This window comes from Sminthopsis crassicaudata, chromosome 2 (assembly GCF_048593235.1).
Source record: "Sminthopsis crassicaudata isolate SCR6 chromosome 2, ASM4859323v1, whole genome shotgun sequence".
Taxonomy (NCBI): Eukaryota; Metazoa; Chordata; class Mammalia; order Dasyuromorphia; family Dasyuridae; genus Sminthopsis; species Sminthopsis crassicaudata.
In genome coordinates this window covers 671,640,275-671,663,137 of record NC_133618.1, presented here as the reverse complement: position 1 = coordinate 671,663,137, position 22,863 = coordinate 671,640,275, and the positions used below count along the sequence as shown (strand labels likewise).

Below are 22,863 nucleotides of genomic sequence, written 5' to 3'. Positions count from 1 at the left end.
TGCGCCCTCCCGCTTCTTGCAAGTTTCTCTTTAGGTGTGACTCACCTGCAGAGGGCGGGCAGGTGATTTTGTGTGTGCGCTGGTGTCTGCGCTGGTGTCTGCGCTGGTGTGTGTGTGTGTGTGTGTGTGTGTGTGTGTGTGTGTGTATGTGTGTGAGCGCGTATGTGTTTGTGTGCTGGCGTGTGTGTCTGCACGCGCGCTTGTGTGTGCATGCGCTGGTGTGTGTGTGTCTGCGCTGGTGTGTGTTTGTGTACTGGCATGTGTGTGCACGAGCGCTTGTGTGTGTCTGCGCGCGTGTATGTCTGTGTGCTGGCGTGTGTGTATCTGCACGCGCGCTTGTGTGTGCATGCGTTGGTGTGTGTGTGCGCGCGCTGGTGTGTGTTTGTGTGTTTGTGTGTGTGTGTGCGCTGGCGTGTGCCGGGGCCCGCGGGGCTGGCCATCCGCAGGCAGGGAGCCGCTCTCCTCGGCGGCTCCCAGCCTCGGCTAACATTCCTGCACACCCCGGCGTCTGCAGCTTTCGGAGCTGGACGGAGTGAGCCGCTCCTCGGGGGCTCGCCTCTCCCCGCCCGGAGGGGGCCACCCCCCGACGCCGCGCACCCCCTAAATGCCGCCTGCCTGGCTCCGCCTAGAACTCCCTCCCCGGGGGCCGAGGAGGCACTTATCTGCTCTCCTCCTCCGCTGGCTGGAGCACTCTCCCGTTTCCTCCCTCTCTGGCTCCCTCCTCGCCTGCCAGTCCCAGAACTCGACCAAGTCCGGTCCCCCGCTCCCGCCCCTGCGCCCTCGGCCCCCACTCCCCCCAGCCCTGCCCCGTCTCCGGGGGGCCAGAAGCGGCCGCGCGGCTCCGCCCCCCTCGCCAGGGCTCCGGGGCTCGGCTCCCCCGCCCCGAGAAGCGGATCCGCACAGCGAAAGTCTCCTGGGCGCTGGGCGGCCGTCCGACTGGGCATGCTCCGTGGCCCCGCCGGGCTGAGCTCGGGAGTGGGGAGGCAGCAGCGGCGGCGGCGGGAGCGGGAGCGGCGGCGGGCGCGGGGGCCGGGGCCGGGGCTGGGGCCGGGCCAGCCGTAGAGGCAGCCACAGGAGCAGCGGAGGCTCAGCGGCGGCCGCCGAGGGGGGCAGCTCGGGCCGCCCGTCGGGGAATTGTGCGCGGCCACTCGCCGCCCGCCGCCCGCCGCCGCCGCCGCCGCCGCCGCCGCCGCTGCCGCCGCTGCCCGTGCCCGTGCCTCTGCCCGTGCCGCTGCCCGCGCCCGGGCCGGGGCCGGGGAGTGGGGGCGCCGGGGAGGGGGAGCAGGAGCACCCGCGGCGGCGGCGGGGACTTTGCCCAAAGTTGCGGGGGGCCAGCGCGCCGCCGAGCGGCCGGGGTGGCCCGGGGCCAGCCCCGGGGGCCAGGCAGCATGGGCACGCTGCGCGACCTGCAGTACGCGCTCCAGGAGAAGATCGAGGAGCTGAGGCAGCGCGACGCGCTCATAGACGAGCTGGAGCTCGAGCTCGACCAGAAGGACGAGCTCATCCAAAAGCTGCAGAACGAGCTGGACAAGTACCGCTCGGTGATCCGGCCCGCCACGCAGCAGGCGCAGCAGGCGCAGCAGGCGCAGCAGGCGGCACAGCAGCAGGCGGCGCAGCCGGGCGGCGGCGCGGGCAGCGGCGGAGGCGAGCCCCGCACCAAGCGCCAGGCGATCTCAGCCGAGCCCACTGCCTTCGACTTGCAAGACCTCAGCCACGTGACGCTGCCCTTCTACCCCAAGAGCCCCCAGTAAGCGGGCCGGGCCCGGCCGGGGGCGGCGGGTGGGGGAGCTTGGGCGCTGCCCCCGGGAGGTCGGGAGGAAGGGCGGCCGGTCGCCCCACGGGGAGCGGCCCGTCGGCCGGGCGCTCGGAGCTCGTCCGCCTTGCCCAGGGACGAGCTGCCTGCCGGCCCCGCTGTCTTCCCGATCCGGCTCTCGTAGCTCGCTCCGTCCCACTGCTCGTCTCTCTCTTTCGCCTCTCCCCAAAGAGGGGCCGAGCGCCACTTCTCCCGAACGGCGGCTTATCTCCGGTCCTCTCTCTCTCCTTCCCTCTCTCACTCACCGGTTGCCTTCATATCTGCCTCTGCCTTAATATCCGGCAACGCCGGTGTCGGGGAGGAGAGAGCCAGAGCGCCGGGGACCTACGTATAGAGAGACAGACAAATATAAGATGGGTGAGGGTCAAAGGGGGCGACATGGACAAGGAGACCGAAATAAGTACAAGGAGAGGTCCAGAGAAATCGCGCTGGGGGAAAGCAGAGAGAGGTATCCCTCCGAATAGAGCTTTCCGAATGCACAGACGTGTGTGTGTGTGTGTGTGTGTGTGTGTGTGCAGAGAGAGAAAAGAGTGAACTTTCCCCTTCAGTTATTCAAGTCTGCCAGCAGCCAGAAGTCCAGGCACAACATCCAGAATGCCCACGAGGAGCTAAAGCAGCTCGGGCTCACTAGCCATCTCTTACCTCCCATCTCTCTCTCTCTGGGCTTGGGTGATTCATGTCGGAACTAGCTGAAGCCATGCTTTCTGTCATAATTACGGAGTAGATTTCTCTACCAGCTAGTTCTTATTTTTAAGGGTTTTTATATCTACCAGCTAGTTCTTATTTTAAAGGGTTTTTTTATCTACCAGCTAGTTCTTGTTTTTAAGGGTTTCGATTTTCTGAATTTAATTGAATGTGCTTGGAGAAAGCAGAGGCAGACTGCTAATTGTAATTTTTCTTTCTGTCTAAGGGAGAACTTTGCTTCGTTCCTGTGACATAGGTGCTTCCCCAGAACGATTGCATTACTTCCAGTGTGAACCGTTCATTCATTAGTGTGTCTCTTCTGAAGACAATTGCAAATAGACTATGGGTCTTCTTGTGGTTGTTTTCACTACTTTGGTTCATTTTACGTTAGCATTTTTTAGTCCTGGACCCAGATCTCAGTGGGGGAAAGATCAAGGGGACAGATTCAACTTATAGCAAGAAACCAAATAGGTGCTTCCCCAGAACGATTGCATTACTTCCAGTGTGAACCGTTCATTCATTAGTGTGTCTCTTCTGAAGACAATTGCAAATGGACTATGCATCTTTTTGTGGCTGTTTTCATACTTTGGTTCATTTTACGTTAGCATTTTTTAGTCCTGGACCCAGATCTCAGTGGGGGAAAGATCAAGGGAACAGAGTCAACTTATAGCAAGAACCAAATCCCCACAATTCTAAAGTCTATATAAAATAAAGAATAACTAACTGAAGATATGGTACTTCAATTAACATGTGACATGAGTGGAGGGGGGGAGGGAGAATATTGACATGCCGTGCTTTGGCTCTATTTCCATCTGCTTTAAGCTACTGCCACTCGCTCATTGCCATGGAGTACTAGGTAGGTGATGTGCCTTACATAATACTGCATCCTCCTTTCACTAGAGATGATACAACAGGTTATTAAGGGGGAACAAAATTGGTTCTCTTCTCCTAGCTTTTACTGAGTTGGTAGCTTGGAATATCTTCCTTTATCTCATTTGCCATCAGTGCCTTGGTTGCTCATGTCACTAAGGAGAGCAAGATTTGGTCCTCAGCAGTCAACTGAGGGTCATCTGCTCTTTGTGTCCAAGAATAAGGGAAAGATTTTGTGAAAGGGCAGGGAGAAGGTGGCTTAAGTTAAGTGCTTATCATTCTGACCTGACAGCCAGCCTCATAGATCTGACTTGGAGAACAGAGTGACTTGAACCCCCTTTAACTTTTTCTGTTAAGTTAATTCTCTGCTCTGATATGCGTGTCTGTTCATCTAACGAAGTCCCAAACCATCTCTCTCCCGGTTCCAGTTTGCATGATGGCATCGTTTTGCTGCGCTGGTTGTGGAGTGAGGGCAGCATAAGGCCCGGGTTTCTGTGGGACTTAAGGGCTGATGCAGAAGAAACTTTGGTTTGTATTAGGAAAGAGTAATTGCCATTGTTTTCTGATGCCCAGTGATCACTATAAAGGATAATTCTGATGAAATGCTCTATCAGAGACTATCTTTGGGACTCTAGGAAGTATATAATCAAGTGAGTTACAATGAGTGATAGTAAAGTTTGCTGAGTTGGAGATGCTTCTTACTGCTGGAGTTTCTAGATGACTAGATTGAAAGTAAAAGGTAATTCAAGGAATCATGAATATTTTGACTGTGGATGCAAATTATTTCAGTTGTGGAATTAAGTCAATGTTTCTGGCTGCTTTCCTAATCATTAAAGATTATTTCAGTGTAGAGAGTCATTGGAGAGTGGTGTTAGTTTTGGTGTTCCTGAAAGGCTTTATTAATATGATGCTAATTCAATGTTTTTCCATCTTGAACAAATTCAGGGATGTGTGTTCTTTCATAATTGCAGTAAAGAAAAAAAAAAGGAGATTTCTTTAACTAGTAAAGTATACCTTTCTTGGGAGAAAGGTCATTTCCTATATGGGAAAGGTTACCTAAGCTCCCTTGATATGTCTGATTTAGGGAAATTTGGGGAATAGAAGGGCAATGAATAATAAGCATAAGTTTAGTTTTGATATGAATAATTTGTTGTTATGCTCCCTCTGGCCACACATTTTCCACTGTGAATATTTCAGCTTTACTAGCTTTAGGTATTCCCAGATCAGGATCAAAGCTTCGGGCTTAAGTGTGGATCATAAAGTAGCATTAAATCCCCAGTGATTCCAGGTGAGTAACCGAAGGAAACCAACACCAGCAGCAGTACAAATCGGATTCTCCCCAGTAGCCAGTTCTATGCCCACATTAGTTTCTGTTCACTTTTCATTACCTGCCTGTCATTGCTCCTCAGGTGTTCTGCTTCATCATTTTCCCTGCCTGGAGTACTGTCCTGGAGCTTGCCTGGCTAGACTGATTGCAATTCTTGCTTTTTTTTTTTTTTTTTTTTTTCTTTTCCAGGGGTGGGGGGTGGGGTTAGATTGTCTTCTACTTCTTCTCACTCCAGCTCCAGCTACTATTCTTGGATGACTCTGCTGAGTTTCAATGGTCTGAACTTGTAGATCTTACCTTCTTTTTGGAGCAGAGGAAAAGAGGGCAAGGAGATAACTCTCCAAAGGGATGATGGGGGATAGATAGCACCAACTCTGGTTCAATTAGGTCATACCTATGGTATCTGGAGAAGGCCAGGCAAGGATTGAGGCTGATGCTAACTTTTCTTAGAAATAGGTGTTAAAACCCTCAGGTTTTAGAAATGGCATAATAGCTCATAGACTAGATTCATAATCTCTATTCTTTTCCCACCAAACAGTCAAGGATGTAAAAAACAATTTTTTACTCTTTAAACGAGAAAGAAAGTAATGATACTTTCTGAAAAAAAATTTCTCATTCAATATTCAACAAATATCTATTAACAGCTTACTGTGTGCTAGGAATATAAAGAAATACAAAGTCATTTTGATGTGAGGGGAGGATGGACATCTTTAAGACACATAGTTTTGAAGGGATGCTAAGAAATTAATGGGGGGTAGGAGAGTGCTTTCCAGCCATAGAGTATGTAATAGAGAGGCCAAATATTGCATATCCTGTGAGACAAAGGCCATTCCATAGCATGGTCTGTTGACCATGGAGAATCTTACATTTTGACATTTAATATAGGTGTGTGTATACATACATATACACATACAAACATGAGATGATTGGTTTACACACACACATACACACACACACACAGAGGCACACAGAGGCATAAACCAATCAACTGATTTCATGCCTTTAAAATTACATTTCCATTTTGTTTGAATGCTCAGACTTCACCTAATCATTGATCAATATTTTCATCCCAAAGCCTTGTCAACCAACATCCCAAAGTTCTCATCCAGTAGAATATAAACTCTTTGAGGGCAGAAAACTATTTCATGGTTTGCTTTTGTAGTTCATACATAGGACTAGTATGTTTCTGTTGTTTGATGAATTAATTCTCATCCCCCCATTTCAACTTCCATATCCTTTGTTTTGTTTACCCTTTCACTTAATTCTCATAATGACCCAATAAGGTACTTACTATAGGAATTATTCCCATTTTACAGATGAGAAACCTGAAACTCTGGGAAGTAATCAACTTGCTCATGCTTAAACATCTAGTAAGGGCTGCTAGCAGATTTTAAACTAAAGTCTTGCTAATTCCAAGTACAGTTCTTTCCCTAGTAAACTAGATTGGTAAGATTGACCTTTTGCTCAAGCTATCCCTGGGTATGTGACAATTATATTCTAGAGAAAGTTAAATAAAAAAAAAATTAGTGCAGCCCCATACAGCCAGACATACTGCATGGTGGTTAAATGTAGTTATCTATACCCATTAGAATATAAGCCCCTTGAGGACAGGAACTGTTTTTGTTTTTCTTCATGTCCTCTGCACTGGACACAATGCTTGACATTTATTAAGTGCTTAAAAAGGGAAGGGACTAAGCTACTCTGGTACCTACTATATACCAGGCACTGAGCAAATTGCTTCCAATTATTTTGTTTGATCTTCCCACAATCCTGCAAGGTAGGCACTATTATTATGCCTGTTTTACTTGTGGAGAAACTGAGTGAAGTAGAGGTTAGGCTCACATAGTAAGCTAGTAAATTAGGCTGGATTTGAATTGAGATCTTCCTGATTCCAAGCCCAGCACTTCATCCATTGAACAGCCTACAGAAATGCTTGCCTTTTTCTAGTCGATATGGAAAATCTACCAATGCACTTTTGATATTGAGAAGGACTAAATGAGTTAGATGAGGGAGATTTTACCCCAGATTTCAGCATATTTAGGAAAACTTTTGATTGACATTTTAGTTTGAATGTTTTACTGTCTCATTTTGCACATTGGAAAAAAAAAACTGGTTACTATCTAATAACTCTGAAGTTGGATTTTCATCCCTCCTGATATAGTCATTGTGATAGAATAGGTGAAATGACATTGAATTTTAACAAGTAGTGGAAGTTGGAAAAATGGAGTTTCTTGCACACTAAGAACCACTATTTGGACACTTTCTTGCACACTAAGAACTATCTCTGAGCTAGGGAGGCTGTAAAAGTTGAGTAGTCAAGGATAAGTGCTCACGGAGGATGGATTGGAGGGATGTGCATGTGAAAGTGACTGTCTAGTGTAAGCAAATATGAATAAGAATCTTCTCTGCAGTCATGTAGGAAGAGGCTCTGCAGCCTCAGTGTAGGCCGGAGGTCAGGCTTCCAGGGAGGAAACCCCACTTTTCCAAGATAGCTCATGCCATTTTGGGATAGTTCTAAATGTCAAGAGGTTTTGCCTTTTCTCACAATCTTTGCCAATTTACTTCATTGCCCCAGTTCTGCATTCGGGTGTTCTGCAGAACAAGTCTCATCTCTTCCATGTGCCAGGGTTTCAAATAACCATCTTCTCCCCCAACATGCACCTCTCTCCAGCCCATCCTCATGGAGCACCCTTATTCCTGAGTACTCAACTTTTATGGCCTCCCCAGCTCTCACCAAGGAGTAGAGGAACACAGAATTCGAGTCAAAAGTGTGAAATTTCTCCTTTTTTTGGAGGGGAAAGGGAAAATGTGAGAGTGGAGTGGTTAGAGCATAATCTGCTTCTAGTAGTTTGAAATTTAAGTGGCCATTATAATCTTTGTGGCCCACATTGCCTGCCACATAGTAGCCACTTAATAATTGCTTGCTCAGTGAATGAATGAAGTAAAATGGGAAGAAAGAAATGTCCCTCTCTGGGTTGAGGGCCTTTGAGAGTGCTGGTGGCAGTTCAGTCTGTTGACAAATTCTCAAAATGAAGCTTATGATACAAACACCAAGAGACCCTTAAGTAGAAGTGGGTTACACAGAATTGCCTCAAGGATGTCAGTGGGCAATTTCTTTATTCTGTGGGCTCTATTCTGAAACATTTGGTTGCCTCTTAGGTAATTCAAGAACAGGACTTAGATCCTTAAAGGACAAGGACAGTCTGTGATTTCTTTGGAAGGTTAGAAAGTATATGGGTACAATTTTTATTAAAGCAACGGAGGGTCTTCATGGTGTCCTAGCAACCAGAGTCTAGCCATTTCAAGGATGCTCTCCTTCTGCCATCCCTGCCATAGCTGCTGTTGCCTGTCCCATAGAACTAGTGTGAGTACCCATAATTCTAAAACTGAAACTGAGAACAAGATGGGAAAGAGAAATAAAAGAGTATTCTGGACAACCCAATGATATCATTCCTTTAGTGGTGTTCTGGCTTCTGTTTAGAGTGGGCAAGCTGGGATTGTTGGTTCTTCCTTCTCCAATCTCTCTTTACTCAGTCTTTTTTGTCACTGATTTTCTTTTTTTAAATTAATTTTATCATTATAACTTTTTTTGACAGTACATATGCATGGGTAATTTTTTACAACATTATCCCCTGAACTCACTTCTGTTCCGAATTTTCCCCTGCTTCCCTCCACCCCCTCCCCTAGATGGCAGGCAGTCCCATACATATTAAATGTATAGTATATCCTAGATACAATATATGTGTGCAGAACCGAATTTCTTATTGCACAGGAAGAATTGGATTCAGAATTTATCCAGTCTTTTGGTCATCTAGCCCAGTGCTAGTGTTTTTCATCATATCTTCCATTCTTGTCTCTGAACTTCAGGATGCTATAGTAGAGGGAGTCTGAAGTCAGGAAAACATAGATCAGATACTTCTTAACTGAATGATTCTTGGTAAATAAATGAGCCTTTCTGGGACTCAGTTTTCTTATTAGAAAAATGATGGACTTAAATTCTTTGTTTCCTTAGAACTCTAAATAAATGATGCTCTAATTTTAATAATATGCAACTTTTCTTCTAAAGATAAAAGAAATGAGAAAAGGAAAAAGAAAAGAAATTCTTCCCATTGCTATCCCTCTCCTTCCCACCTCCAGATCTGTCAGTTAGCATAAACAACAGCATACAGGCCCCAGGAACATGAAACAGATGTTCAGTCTAAGGTGGGACTGACCATACTCTTTACAAGTCTCTCCTGCTTCTGGCATCTTGCAAAGGTTTTTTTTTTAATCCTAGTTATTAATATAAAAAGGCAGGGCTGGAGAGTGGGAAGAAATCATCCTGTGTACTAGATTGGGGGGAAGGGAGGGAGCACACATGGACAGGAAGGAAGTGGATTGTAGAATTACAACCAGAGTATTGGATCTAACTCATTTAAACCAAGCCCTTCTCATGGGAAAGATGAAGAAACTGGGTGTCCCTAAACAGGGAGAGATCCATCCACATTAGAAAGAATAGCATGAAAGTTTGAATATGGTTCTTTGGATACTTTTCTGGTGTGACAAGCTGATAGGAAGAGGCCAGCCAGGATGGTGAAGTGCCTTGAATGTCTATAAAAGAACTGTGCATCTTTAGCCTTAAAAAATAAGGCTGGGGAGCAATAATTGTCCTTAAGTGGAAAAAGAGACATTATGTGGAAAGAACTTTGGATTTGTTCTTTTTTGGTACCAGAAGGCAGAGCTAGGACATTGAGTAAAGTTTTAATTGGCAAATTTCGGTTAGGAGGCAGACCAAACTAGCTAGTAGTGGGAGCTGTCCAAATGCGGGATAGAAGGTGAAGGCTTACCCATCTGTGGAGGCCTTCCACTGGAGGATCTAAGTCCCGTTCCCAAATTATCTAAGAGGCAACCAGCCTTTGGAGGCTGGGTATTTCTAAGCTCCTTTTGTTTATGAAATGGACTAGCTGAATTCTATGGGCACTTCTAGTTCTTAAATGCTGGCTTTCTCCTGCCTCATGGCTACCTAGAGGAACTTAACCAGAGTCATTCTACGGAGTCAGTCAGTAGAAACTCAGGGACAAAAGCTGATTCTCAATCTCCCGAGACAAGTAACTGGAAGAGACTCAGAGCTGTCATTGAATATATAAGAAAACTGAAGCCAACAGAAGGAAAGAGGCTTGCTCAGACTCCCATGGTTCATAGAGTCTTCGATGTAGAGTTGGAAGAAGTTGAAGAGACCATGGAAGCTGCTCCCTTTGTCTGAATGATGGGAAAGCTGAGGCAGAGATAAATGACTTCCTCAGGATCACAGGACTTCTGGGAAGGCCAGTGTGGGCATTAGTTACTGTGTCAGCAAGGCTGTGGATTTAAAGTGAGGCATCCACTCCAGGCTTGGGTGCATCTTTTGTTTCCTGTGGCCTCATCTGTAGAATGGGAATAGTATTAATATCTGAAGGGGCTGCTCTCACTGGGGGTTGTGAGAATCAGTTAACGTACATTTAAAAACACTGAAAACAGAGATGGCCTCTAAGTCAAGGAGATAAAGATTCAAGTCCCAAGGACACATTCTAGTTCTGCGCTCCCAGGCAAATCACCGGACCTGCCAGGAAGACCTCAGACTTGAAATGGCAGACAAGGAGGGTTAGTAGCACTTTCTCATCTGGCAGTTCCCCATGCTAAGGAAGCTTAGCACCTCCCTCCCTTCCTCCTTCCCTTTCTTCCTTCCCTTCCTCCTTCCCTTTCTTCCTTCTCTTCCTCCTTCCCTTTCTTCCTTCCTCTCCTCTCTGCCTCCTTCCTTCCTTTCCTTCCTCCCTCCCTCCCTCTCTCCCTCCCTCCCACCTTCCCTTCCTTCCTTCCTTCCTTCCTTCCTTCCTTCCTTCCTTCCTTCCTTCCTTCCTTCCTTCCTTCCTTCCTTCCTTCCTTCCTTCCTTCCTTCCTTCCTTCCTTCCTTCCTCCCTTCCTTCCCTTCCTCCCTTCCTTCCTTTCCTCCCTTCCTTCCCTTCCTCCCTTCCTTCCTTCCTCCCTTCCCTTCCTCCCTTCCTTCCTTTCCTCCCTTCCTTCCTTCCTTCCCTTCCTCCCTTCCTTCCTTCCTTCCCTCCCTTCCTCTCTCCTTTCCTTTTTGTTCTTATCACCTAGCATAGTGCCTGGCACAAAGTTGGTGCTTCAAATGCACAATGATTTAATATTCAACTCAATTAAAACATTTATCAGTGAATCAAACATTTATTAAATGGGTATTTATTATTGTTATTGTGACCCTTGAGGATTTTACATTCTATCAGAGGCAACTGGGAATGGGAATGGGTACAAACCCTTAGCCACAAATGAATCCAAGTAGGGAGGAGTCCTGGGTACCAAGAAAAACTCAATTCAAGAGGTCTAGGAAAATGAAAGGAGGGAGAGAAGGCTTAATCACAAGAAGGAACGAGGAAGACTTCATGGATATGGCTGGGCCTGAGCTGAGCCCTGAAGACAACACTAATGTGTGGAGGGGAGGAGACAGCACAAGTCAAAGCCAACAGTGTTGGATTTCCAAAATGGTTACATTTTGTTGTTGTTCAGGCATGTGTGGCTCTTCCTGACCCCATGTGGAGTTTTCTTGGCAGAAATACTGGAGTGGTGTGCCATTTCCTCTTCCAGTTCATTGTACAGATGAACTGAGGCAAATAAGATCAAGTGACTTGGCCCAGAGTCACCTAACACCAGAGTGTCTGAGGCCAGATTTGAACTCAGGAAGAGGATCCCAGCTCTGGCACTGTGTGCTTTATCCATTGCAGCACCACCTGACTGCCAGTTACATTGGCTCTAATCCTTTTTGCATCTGGAGCTATCAGCTTCCTCTTTGGCCCTGGGCTTGTGTGCTGCCCAAGGGCATGCTCAGCACTTCAGAAAAGTGGTTCTTCTTGTTGTTCCTTCTTTTGCTGTGTCATTGAAATTAGTTTATGTGTAAAGCCCTTTGCAAAGCACAAGATGCTGTTGTGCACTGTTATTGCCCAGCAGCCTAGAGTCCTTCTTTGTTCAGGTTCAAGCCCTATGATGAACCAAGTCACTTTTCATTTGTAGATCTCATTTTTCTCATTTGTAAAATGAGGGAGTTGAATGAGTCGCCCTTCCAGATCCCTTAGGGGCATCCCAGCTCTCACATCTCCGATCACAGGATGTTGTTTTGTTTCCATTTCTTGCCCAGAGATCTCTATTCCACAGGTGAGAAATGCCTCCTTCTGAGCCAGCTGTTCCTAGGTGGGATGTGCTGAGCTAATTCTCCTTGGAAAAGCAGCCTGGGATTGAAGCTTCCCTGCCTCTGGTATGCTATGTCTCTGCAGCCAGCTGAAGTTTTTTCTACAGATATTTTGCCCTTTTAAGGCAAACAGCCCGAGCTCAGGGCGGGGGCGCACTTTCAAGTCTGTCTCCAAGCAAGGAGGGGGAGTGCATGGACTTCCCAGCCCCTTTCCAGATGGTTTGGATTAAGTGCAAACATACAGGGGCTGTTGAAGAGTGAGAGCAGAGCTGCTATACCTATCAGAAGTAGAAAGACGAAGGAGGGGCTGTCAGAGGTGCTCCTGCTTTGGGAAAGGGGACATGGGGATGGTTCTGAATTTTATGATCTTAGCCAGTTACCTTATTCTTGCCCTGTTCTGCTAGGATGGAATCCTGCCACACCACTGAAGTAGTGCCAGGTTCTTTGCCTCCCCTTCTCTCCTAAATAAAAATCCCCCTCCATTTCTAAAGGTTTCTAATAGGGTCTAGTTAGACTTTGTGATCAAATCATTTTCTTTGTCAAGGACCAGAGAGCATATATTCAGGACTAGAGAAAGACTGTAGAGTTTATCAAGCCCAATTCCTCATTTTACAGATGAAGAGACTGAGGAACATAAAGGGGAAATGGCTCACCCAGAGTCATAATGTTTGAAGCACAGTTCCAATCTGGATCTTTCTTATTACAAATCTATCAGACAACATGGAACCCTTGGGATGGGAGATTTCCTTCAGCCATCCTCCGATCATCCAATAAAATACTTAAGTAATATCCAGTGTTTTCAAAGCCTTCAATATACCTTTGGGACACAAAATTCAATTCAGTTCTTCATCTCCACTTACTTTAGCCACCATTCATAATTTTCTTTGTTTTGTAATGATTTTTGTTTTGTAAATCACAATTTTTTCTCAATATCTACTCCATAAAACTCTCCCTTTAAAAAGAAATTAATTAAAGGAAAGTGATCAGACCACATCGATCACCACAGTCCATATTTGACCCTATAAATCTTAACTTTTCTATTGAGGAGAGGGAAGGATGTTTGATCACTGATTTGAATACAGAAATATGTTTAATCCACGGATTCTGTGCGCTCTAATCCTTTAGGCAGTGGGAAACGGAAACAAACAAATCATACTAGCACCCTACTCAACCCCACAAACATTTATCACCTGCCTTTTATGCCTGAGGCAATAAGAGAAGTCTACAAACATTTCTATTAGGAACTCACAGCCTTTTGGAGGGGGGAATGTGTGCACAGATTACTGTGCTGCAAGGGAGAATGATAGGAGCATCAACAAGATATCTGGCAAAGTAATAGGAAATGCCAAGAGATACATATGAGTGTGTGTATGTATGAGGGAAGGAGAGGTGGTGGAAGTGGGGGATGGGGCAAAATAGTAAAAGCATTGGATTGAGCATCAGAGAACCCAAATTCAGACCCTGATAGCTGTCTGTGAGTCCCAGGGCTGTCTGCTTCTCTGTTGCATCCTCTGTAAAATGAGAAGGCTGAACTCAATCCCCACTAAAGAGAGGGGAAAGAAATCTTACATATAATGGGGAGAGTCCTTTTCAAATTGCACAGTTGCCATGAGCTTCTCACAAAATGTCAATGAGATTTTTATTTTCTCCTTCCTTGAAATGGGAAATTATATTCCACATTCAAAGAGAAATAGAAAGCAAAGTAGTTGTAATAAGAATGCCTGGAGGAATGGGGACATTAATTACACGAGGAAGCTCTGCATCAGAAAGCAAACAATTTCATTATGGATCCAGTTTCATGTCTCAGATTTGGCTCGGAATTAGCAAGAACGTGATAAACACACACACACACACACACACACACACACACACACACACACACAAGCTTCATCCCTTCTTATGGAACAGTTGTATAGTCTTTCTGAGCTGGAAGCTTATTCACTCCCACCCAGAGCTGGACAAGGATTTCTGCAACAAATGACAACTTGACATCCGGTTGGAAGTCCCTGATGAGAGGACTCTTTCTCCTGGACCAGTCTGCTACTCTCAGCTGCTGGTGATCCCCTTCTCCTCCCTCCTATTCCCTTACTATAAGTCTTATATGTTCATAGACATGTTGTCTCCTCCATCAGAGTGTGAAATCCTTGAGGGCAGGGAATGTACTTTCAGATCCCTTTATAAGCCCAATTCTCCTTTTTTTTTTAATCTTTTTTTTTTCTTTTGTGTGGCAACTGAGGCTAAATTATTTGCCCAGGATTAAGTGAGTGTCTGAAGTCAGATTTAAACTCAGGTCTTCCTGTTTCAAGGGCTGGTGATCTATCCAGTGCACCTTTTGGCTGCCCCCCACATACACATATGCTCAATTCTTAGTATGTACATCTAAGAATACATATTTCTTGACTGAATTTAGGAAGGCTCTTATCAGGAGATTTTTCTTGTATCAAACCAAAAGCTGCCTCTTTATGACCTTCTTTCTAAGGCCTTTAGTTCTGTCCGCTGGGTCCAATTATGGGTGTGGATGTGGTTGGAAATATCAAGTTTTTAGGGAAAAGACTACTTGTTTGGCCCATAGATTGTATCATCCCATATTCATCCCATCAAACTGATCTCTTTAGGGCTCAGATTACTGTGCATCTAACATAGTAGGCTGTGATATTTGTATTTAATCCTGGAGACAGTGGGGAGCCTCTGATGGTTTAAGAGCAGAGAAGGGACATGGCCACAGATGGACCTTAGGCGGGTTACTTAATAACTCTGTGAGAGGTAGGTCACATATGACACAAAGGAGATGACAGGAGAATTAACACACCGAAGCATCACACAAATGTCAGATTTTCCTATTGGGAAGGGATCTTAGAGACCATCGAGTCAAATCTGTAGCTCTAACAGACTCTACAAGCAGCCAGCCTGATTTTGCTTTACAGATATCAAGTGAGAGGAAGCCGCTACCCCCAGAGCTCCCCATTCCACTTTGGGAGAGATAGTTCTAATGCTGAGGATATTTTTCCTTCATCAACCCCCCAAATTGCCAATCTGCAACTTCTACCTATTGCTATTAGGTCTACCCTTTGGGGCCAAGCAGAGAGATCTTGATTCTCCTTTCTATGAACCATGGCTGGCATTAGTTCTTTTCCCCATTTAAAAAGCCAGTGTTAAAGTAGCCAATCTAAATTAGGCATCACATTGAGTTGAGAGAAGGCCATCTAAAGTTATCACCCTCTAATGCTCAGTGTCATTCCCAAACCACCAGGCTCAGGTTGCTCTTTAAATGTCTAACTGCCAGATTTCCCTGTAAATGTAATAATTATGGTGTCAGACCATCAGTTTAATTTGGTTAATTGTATCGAATGTCAGCAATGACAAATACACCTTGGTTAAAGTGAACCCCTTTGCTATTTTCTGTAACCACCAGATTACAGTGATATTAAGCTTTCACCAGATCTAGGCCAAAGGATAATGAGATAATGTTCAGGGGAAAAAATCTCCCATTTTGGATAGATTCTACATCATTTTCACAGCTCAGCTCTATCAATAAATTATGGTTTTGACAGGACTTCTAACTGTAGACTTAGAAGGAAGGAAAAGAGAAAGAAAGAATTGCCATGACAGAAAAAAGGAAAAATGAGAATTCTGAATCAGGCTCCTCCGGAGTGATTACTTCAGGCAGACTTTCAGGTGGTTGGTCCTACTTGGTGTCCTGTTAACGTGCTACAAAAATGCTGACTATGGTGTTCTCTCTCTCTCTCTCTCTCTCTCTCTCTCTCTCTCTCTCTCTCTCTCTCTCTCTCTCTCTTTTCCTTATTTTTTATTTAATTAATTTTTACAAAAAATATGCATAAGTAATTTTATAGCATTGATAATTGTGAAACCTTTTGTTCCAACTTTCCCCTCCTTCCCCCACCCCCTCCCACAGATGGCAGGTTGACCAATACATGTTACATATGTTAAAGTATAAGTTAAATACAATCTATGTATACATGTCCAAACAGTTATTTTGCTGTACAAAAAGAAGTGGACTTTGAAACAGTGTACCATTAGCCTGTGAAAGAAATCCAAAATGCAGGCGGACAAAAATAGAGGAAATGGGAATTCTATGTAGTGGTTTATAGTCAACTCCCAGGGTTCTTTCGCTGGGTGTAGCTGGTTCAGTTCATCACTGCTCTATTGGAACTGATTTGGTTCCTCTCATTGTTGAAGAGGGTATGGTGTTCTCTTAAATCTCAAGCTCCCTTTGCTCAATTTGTTAGTGATTTAGGATACAATTCTTAGCTTACCAAGCAGAGGAAGATCAGAATTGGGCTGATTTGACAGGAAGTTCCCATGTTTAATAATATGCTCTTAGGAACTAACAAGATTTGACTAAAGCCTGTGGGGCAGTTCATTGTGTCTGTGGATGGAGAAAAAATAAGACAATCTATAAATGAATAAACTTTTGAGAATATCTTCTTCATGCAGGAATAGGTATAGCACCTCATACTTATCTGAGGATCCATTTTAAGAAATTGCTACCCCATTGTTTGGGAACTATAAGAGAATATTGCCCATCAGGAAGATAATCTTAAGAAACTTAGAAAAGGTGGTGGCTACAAATACTGACAGAAGGATGCCAGCGATCCCCATTGATTTTTCAGTGAAAAGATTTTCCTTTTCCTCAATAAATGTTTCAACATGGCGGGGGACCACTTTCAGAGCCAGAGAAATAGTAAATGTGCTTTAGTGCTTTATCTGGGATTTTCAACCATCTACCTAATACACATATGCACAAAAATTCAAAACATCAAACGTTAGGAAAGATACTCTTCTTGCTCATGTTACCTTGTGTTATACTTAGTTGCACAAACGCTACATCTCTGGGATAGAATGTAACCTCTTTGAGGTCAAGAGCTCTGGCAACTTGCGACTTTGTATTGCTAACATCAGATACTCTGTGTGCATGAGATACTTCAGAAATCTTGATCGAATTTAATGGAGCTATTGGTATGAACAATGTTTCTTACCACATTATCTCTTGTAACAATGGTTTTTTAAAACAATGTTCCTCATAATGTTTCCTGTATCTTTTCAGAAACTAATATCTCTCCTGTTATTTCACTAAACAATGTTTCACTTAATATTTTTGTAACAATGCTTATTGAAAGAGTGTTTCATAAGGCCCCATTTCTTATAATAATAAGTACTTTTAAATAGCAATACTTTTAAAACTCTACTAATTTCAGCTCATTTTATAATCGTAAGACTTTAAAAAAATACTGCTGGAAGAAAAAATTTTATGTATTTTTTTTAAGCAGAAAATTGCTCTCATTTTATTTCATATCCATGTTCTCTTGTTTGGAGAACATCAGAAACCATCCCTGTGTCTGGCATGTATGTACCATCCTCCCCTCCCCATATACCACATATACATACAAATACAAACACACATGGACAATCTGATTCATGGCATGTGGAGCCTTCTACACACTGTCCAAAAATAGTTTTTAAATCAACTTTATTTTGCTTAGTCTTGAATGACTAGAATGGTAAAATAAAATGCTACTTTCAAAAACATGGATCATTTCTCCTCTTGAAGAGCAATGAGCACATCAGCTTTCTGCCAGAGCTGCCAAGGTCTCTCAATCCTGTAATATGTTCTCACCAGGTCTTTGCATCTATACACCATGTCCCTGCCCTCTGCCTTCTGACCATTTTGCTTTGGGCATTCAAAGATTTATTTTTGCCTCTTTTTGACTTTTATTATGGGAAAATTTCTGGACTGGAAAAAGATGTTTTTCTTGTTGATAGGCAACAGCTATAAGATGAAAACAATGAATGATGTCTCTCAGAAAAAGAAATCTTCTAGAGAATGGATTGAGACTAATAAGGCATGTTCAGGTGTGGTGTGATATGTGTGTGTGTGTATTTGTGTATATGTGTGTCTATATGTATATATTGTGTTTGTGTGTACATACATGTATGTATATGTTTTGTGTATTGTGTATGTGTATATATGTGCATGTATGGATATTTGTGGCTGTGTTTATGTACATGTATGTGTGTGTTTGTGTATATATGTGTGTATTGTATATGTGTGTGTCCACAAATTAACTATATAGACAAGATTTTTAGAGTACAATTCTTTGAAGCTGAACAGAAAATGTGAGAGGGATTTTGGTACAATTCCTTCATACTGCAGAAGAGGAAACAGAATCTCAATGTTCTCATTTCTCCCTCATTTTCAAGTTGGAAACATACTTTGTAGCAATCCTCTGACATCTTAAGGGTCTTGCTACTCTTGTGTAATAGAAGAGGACACAGGAGTTGACAGAAGTGAAAGGGCTTGGCCAGAGTCGGAAAGTCAGTAATTTATTGAGGTAGAATTTGCACTCAGGCTTCTTGACTCCGGGTCCAGTACTCTCTGCTTTATACAATGTGGCTAGATTGGAGAGAGAGTTGGATGACATGAGACATACACTCAAGTGTGTAGTAAGACACAGAATCATGGAAAGAGAGAGTTGGGAGGGAACTTAGTGGTCATCCAGTTTCACCTCTAAGCAGAGGAACCCCCACGATCATATTCCTGAGGAGATTGCTTGCACACCTCCAAGGAGGAACAGGGGATCTCTGGAGTCCATCCCACTCTCCCCACTTTGGTATACCTCTCTTTATGTGGCACTTTTTCCTGTCATCAAATTTTCTCTTTGTGACACTCATGGCTATTAATCCTGCCCGTTGGGCTAACCAGAACATGGCCAATTCCTTCTTCCCATACTAACCCTTCAAATGTTTAAAGATGACGATGTATTTTTCCCAAGTTTTTTATTTAAATATTTGAATTACAAATTCTATCTTTTCCTCACTCCCTCCCCTCCCTGAGATGGCAAGCAATTAAATATGTTATTCATGTGCAATCATGTAAAACATCTCCATATTGGTCAAAAGAAGAAAAAAAAAAAGAAAGGAGGTAAAAATACCACGTTCCTGTCTGTATTCATTTGATAGCAGTTCTTTCTCTGGAGGTGAATAGTTTGCTTCAGGATGAATCCTTTGAGATTGTCTTGGAGCACTGTATTGCTAAGAATAGATAAGTCATTCATGGTTCTTCATTGAATAACATTAATGTTACTATATACAACTTTTGGTTCTCTTCACTTTATTTTGCATCTGTTCATATAAATCTTTCCAGGTTTTTCTGAAACGATTCTGCTTATTATTTCTTTTATAGCACAATAACATTCCCTTTATAATACTATACCACAACTTGTTCAGCAATTCCCCAATAAGTGAGCATCTCTTGGTTGTCCAGATCACAGCCACCACAAAAAGAGCTGCCATAAATATTTTTGTATAAATAGCACTCCCTCTTTTGGGGGTATCTTTGGCATCCTGAGCACTGATATTGCTGCATCTGAAGGTATGCCATTGAAGATGTCTATATTCATGTTGTCCTGAAGACTCCTCCTTCCCCCCATCACAATAATTATTGACTACTTCATCGATATCACACACTGAAGATCTTTTACTATCTGGATTGGCCTCTATTAAACACTACAGTTTATGAATGGCCTTTCTAAATTTTGTTGTGTTATACTGAACAGAATATCTCACATGTAGCATGTCCAGAGTCTAGTCAAGTGAAATCAAGTTAGAAAGCATTTATTAATACTTACTATATGCCAGACATGATACTGAGTGCTGAGATTATGCATACAGGTGCTCTTCTTCTTCTTCTTCTTCTTCTCCTCCTCCTCCTCCTCCTCCTCCTCCTCCTCCTCCTCCTCCTCCTCCTCCTCCTCCTCCTCCTCCTCCTCCTCCTCCTCCTCCTTCTTCTTCTTCTTCTTCTTCTTCTTCTTCTTCTTCTTCTCCTTCTTCTCCTTCTCCTTCTTCTCCTTCTCCTTCTTCCCCTTCTCCTTCTTCCCCTTCCCCTTCCTTCTCCTTCCCCTTCCTTCTCCTTCTCCTTCCTTCTTCTTCCTTCTTCTTCTTCTTTCTTCCTTCTTTTCTTATTCTTCTGTTTTATTTTGGCAGTTGGGGTTAAGTGACTTGCCCAGGGTCATACAATTAGGAAGTGTTAAGTATCTGAAGGCAAATTTGAACTCAGGTCCTCCTGACATCAAGGCTGGTGCTCTATCCACTAGCGCCACCTAGCTGCCCCATGGAACTTACATTCTAATGGGATAAGACAATACTTAGAAGTAAGCTGAAAATGGGAACAGAGATAAGAAGGTGAAGATATTCTTGTGGGGCCATGATGAAGTCCAGAGTCAAAAGTTCAGGCCCGAAGGGAAAGCAGACATGGTTGATCTGCATGCTTTTCTTAAAATAAAGGTTCTGGTAGGAACAGACCAATTGTAGGAAGGGTCTTCATGGAGCAGAGAGTGCTTCTGGTATTAGTAGGCTTGGAGTGGAGTGATCTTCCACCATTAGGCAGCTGCTTTGACACAGTGAAGAAAGTGCTAAGTCCGGAGCGGAACCCAGAAAGGAAGGGAGGCTGCTGAAAGAGGAAGAGATACATTCATCCTACTTGATTCACCTTCCTCATGAGCAGCAAGCTCACAGAATTATGGAGATCAAACAATCTAATGTGATTTATATACTTTAAAGAATCATATAGAGGTTCTGTAAAGATGTACCCATGTGTGCAACACAAACCTAAGTACATATGCACACAAGCATGTGTTATGTATCTGTTTATATACATTTACAATCTAAAGGTGTTTTGTGTATGTTCACATATATTCACATGCACATCCACGTATATATCTTGACCTGTGATTTCATCCGTGTGAGAACCTTTCAGGATGGCAGCCAATGCTGTTATAGTATTTGCAATTTGTAGCTCTGAAAAAGGAAACTGAGATGACACTTACCTTGCCCAAGGTCATGAGATAATGGGACCATAGATCCAGAATCATCAGTTTAGTGTCAGAAAAACCCTTAGAAAGCATCTCTTTCCATCCCTTTTTTTTTATACATGAGGTAACTGAGGCTAAAGCTTGTGAGGTAACTTATCTAAGTTCACACAGGTAGCAGACACCAGAGCTGAGATTGGATTCAGACCAGATAGCCTGATTTGGTCACATGGTTAGTATAGTGAGAGGCAGGATTGGAACTAGCTCTTCCTGGTTCCAGAGCTGGAATTATGGTCTTTGTGAGGTTCTGTGGCCTAAGTCTTGGCTCACTCAGTGTCTAAACCTTTGGTGAATAATCTAGACTGCTAATTGAGGGTTTTTTTTTTCTGGGTTTGGACAGGGAGGAGCAAAGGATGTTTTCTCTTGGATTTCTCTTTGAATAGAGACTTCAAAGTCTCCTTAAACACGTCAGTCCATTGATTTATCACCATCCTTGTCTTCAACTTAAATTTAGTCGAACTCTCCCATTTTTGAATTTAAATCCATGCTTTCTTCATTTTCCAAGAACATAGAGGAGATTTTCCTAAGGTCAACATAATCCTAAAAACAAACCGGAAGGGCTCTTAGGGGATCATGTTGTAGTCCAGCCTTCTTCTTGGACAGAAGAAGCAGCTTAGGGTCACAGATACTGTGAAGTACTCACGGTTATACAAGTCTATAGAAAGTTTTCATGTGAGCCCCTCCATTTACAATGGCCTATCCTCACTGGATTCACTTTCTATTTCTCTGATCAAAAGACTCTACCTAGATTGGGATGATCCAAAGGATGCCATTTAATCAAAATTCCCACATTTTGTAGATGAGGAAAGGAGACTAGGAGAGGCACTTGTCTTCCCTCAGGTTATGTAGTTAGGAAATAGCAGAGGCAAGGCTTAGATTACTGATTGTGTGATTCAGTCTTGCTTCTATAACTGTTCTCCACTTTCCTTGTGTTCTTCCAATATGGTGACCAAAGTTTGGTAAATTTTAGCAGAGGACCAAAAGAAATTCAATGGAAGGCTCACATCCTATTTTCTGTCTACACCAGGGGTCCTCAAACTTTTTAAATAAGGGGCCAGTTCACGTCCCTCAGACTGCTGGAGGGCCGGATGCTCTGTCTCCAGTGCCTCAGGCCAGTGCCAGAAGTGTGCGTTGCTAATTTGAGTTTAGGTCAAATGTCCCTTCTAGTCTGATTTTGCTATAACCTGGAGGGCTGCATCCTCAGAGGGCTGCATTTGGCCCATGGGCCGTAGTTTGAGGACCCCTGGTCTACACTTTTGTTATGCATCAAATCACCTTTCCCCATAGTCATTCTACATTTTGCTCTTTCATTCACCTAGTCTTTCTTGGGAATTTCCTGATATGCTGTGTTATACCTAGTCAGATTTCCAGGTGTCCTATGTTTGGAAATGTAACACCGTATTTAACCCTATCACATTTAATTGTGTTTTGTAGGAACATATTTTCAATTACCAAGGTCCTTTGTAAAGTGTAATAACACTCTTATGTAATTTGGAACATGAGCCAGATCAAACAAGATCAAATCTGGTAGCATATAAATGTAAACACTTGAACTTCAGTTGAGAAATTAACTTTATAAGTACAAGATAGGAGGAACCACAGTAACCCAACAGCATTTTGGAAAACAATCTGGAAGTTTCAATGGGCTTTCAGTTCCAAACAGGGGCCAGCTACATGGCACAATGGATGAGCACTGAGTCTGGAGTCAGGAAAACTCATCTCCTTGAGTTCAGATCAGGCCTTATTAGCTGTGTGACTCTGGGCATGTCACTTAACCCTGTTTGTCTTGATTTCTCTTTTGTAAAATGAGCTAGAGAAAGAAATGGCAAAGGATGATTACAACTGGCAAGTTATCACAAAGAGTTGGACATGACTGAAAAACAGCCAGAAAACAACAACAAACTTCAAAACAAGTCTTCTGTGTTTCAGAGAAAATCTGGTAGCATATAAATGTAAACACTTGAACTTCAGTTGAGAAATTAACTTTATAAGTACAAGATAGGAGGAACCACAGTAACCCAACAGCATTTCAGAAAACAATCTGGAAGTTTCAATGGGCTTTCAGTTC

The 22,863-nt window shown here is 43.5% G+C and overlaps 1 protein-coding gene across 2 annotated transcripts in view; it reads left to right on the top strand.

Moving 5' to 3' along the window:
* Positions 1-1,322: 1,322 nt before the first annotated feature.
* Positions 1,323-22,863, top strand: part of PRKG1 (protein kinase cGMP-dependent 1) — a 1,273,864-nt gene continuing 1,252,323 nt past the window's right edge. The window contains exon 1 of one of the 2 annotated variants that reach the window (XR_012487204.1): positions 1,323-1,747. Coding sequence is in view for 1 of the 2 variants with exons in the window: in XM_074297069.1 (XP_074153170.1) it covers positions 1,389-1,747 (359 nt within the window). In the remaining variant the exon portion in view is untranslated. The remainder of the gene's footprint in view (positions 1,748-22,863) is intronic. The other variant, XM_074297069.1, reaches the window with a different exon arrangement.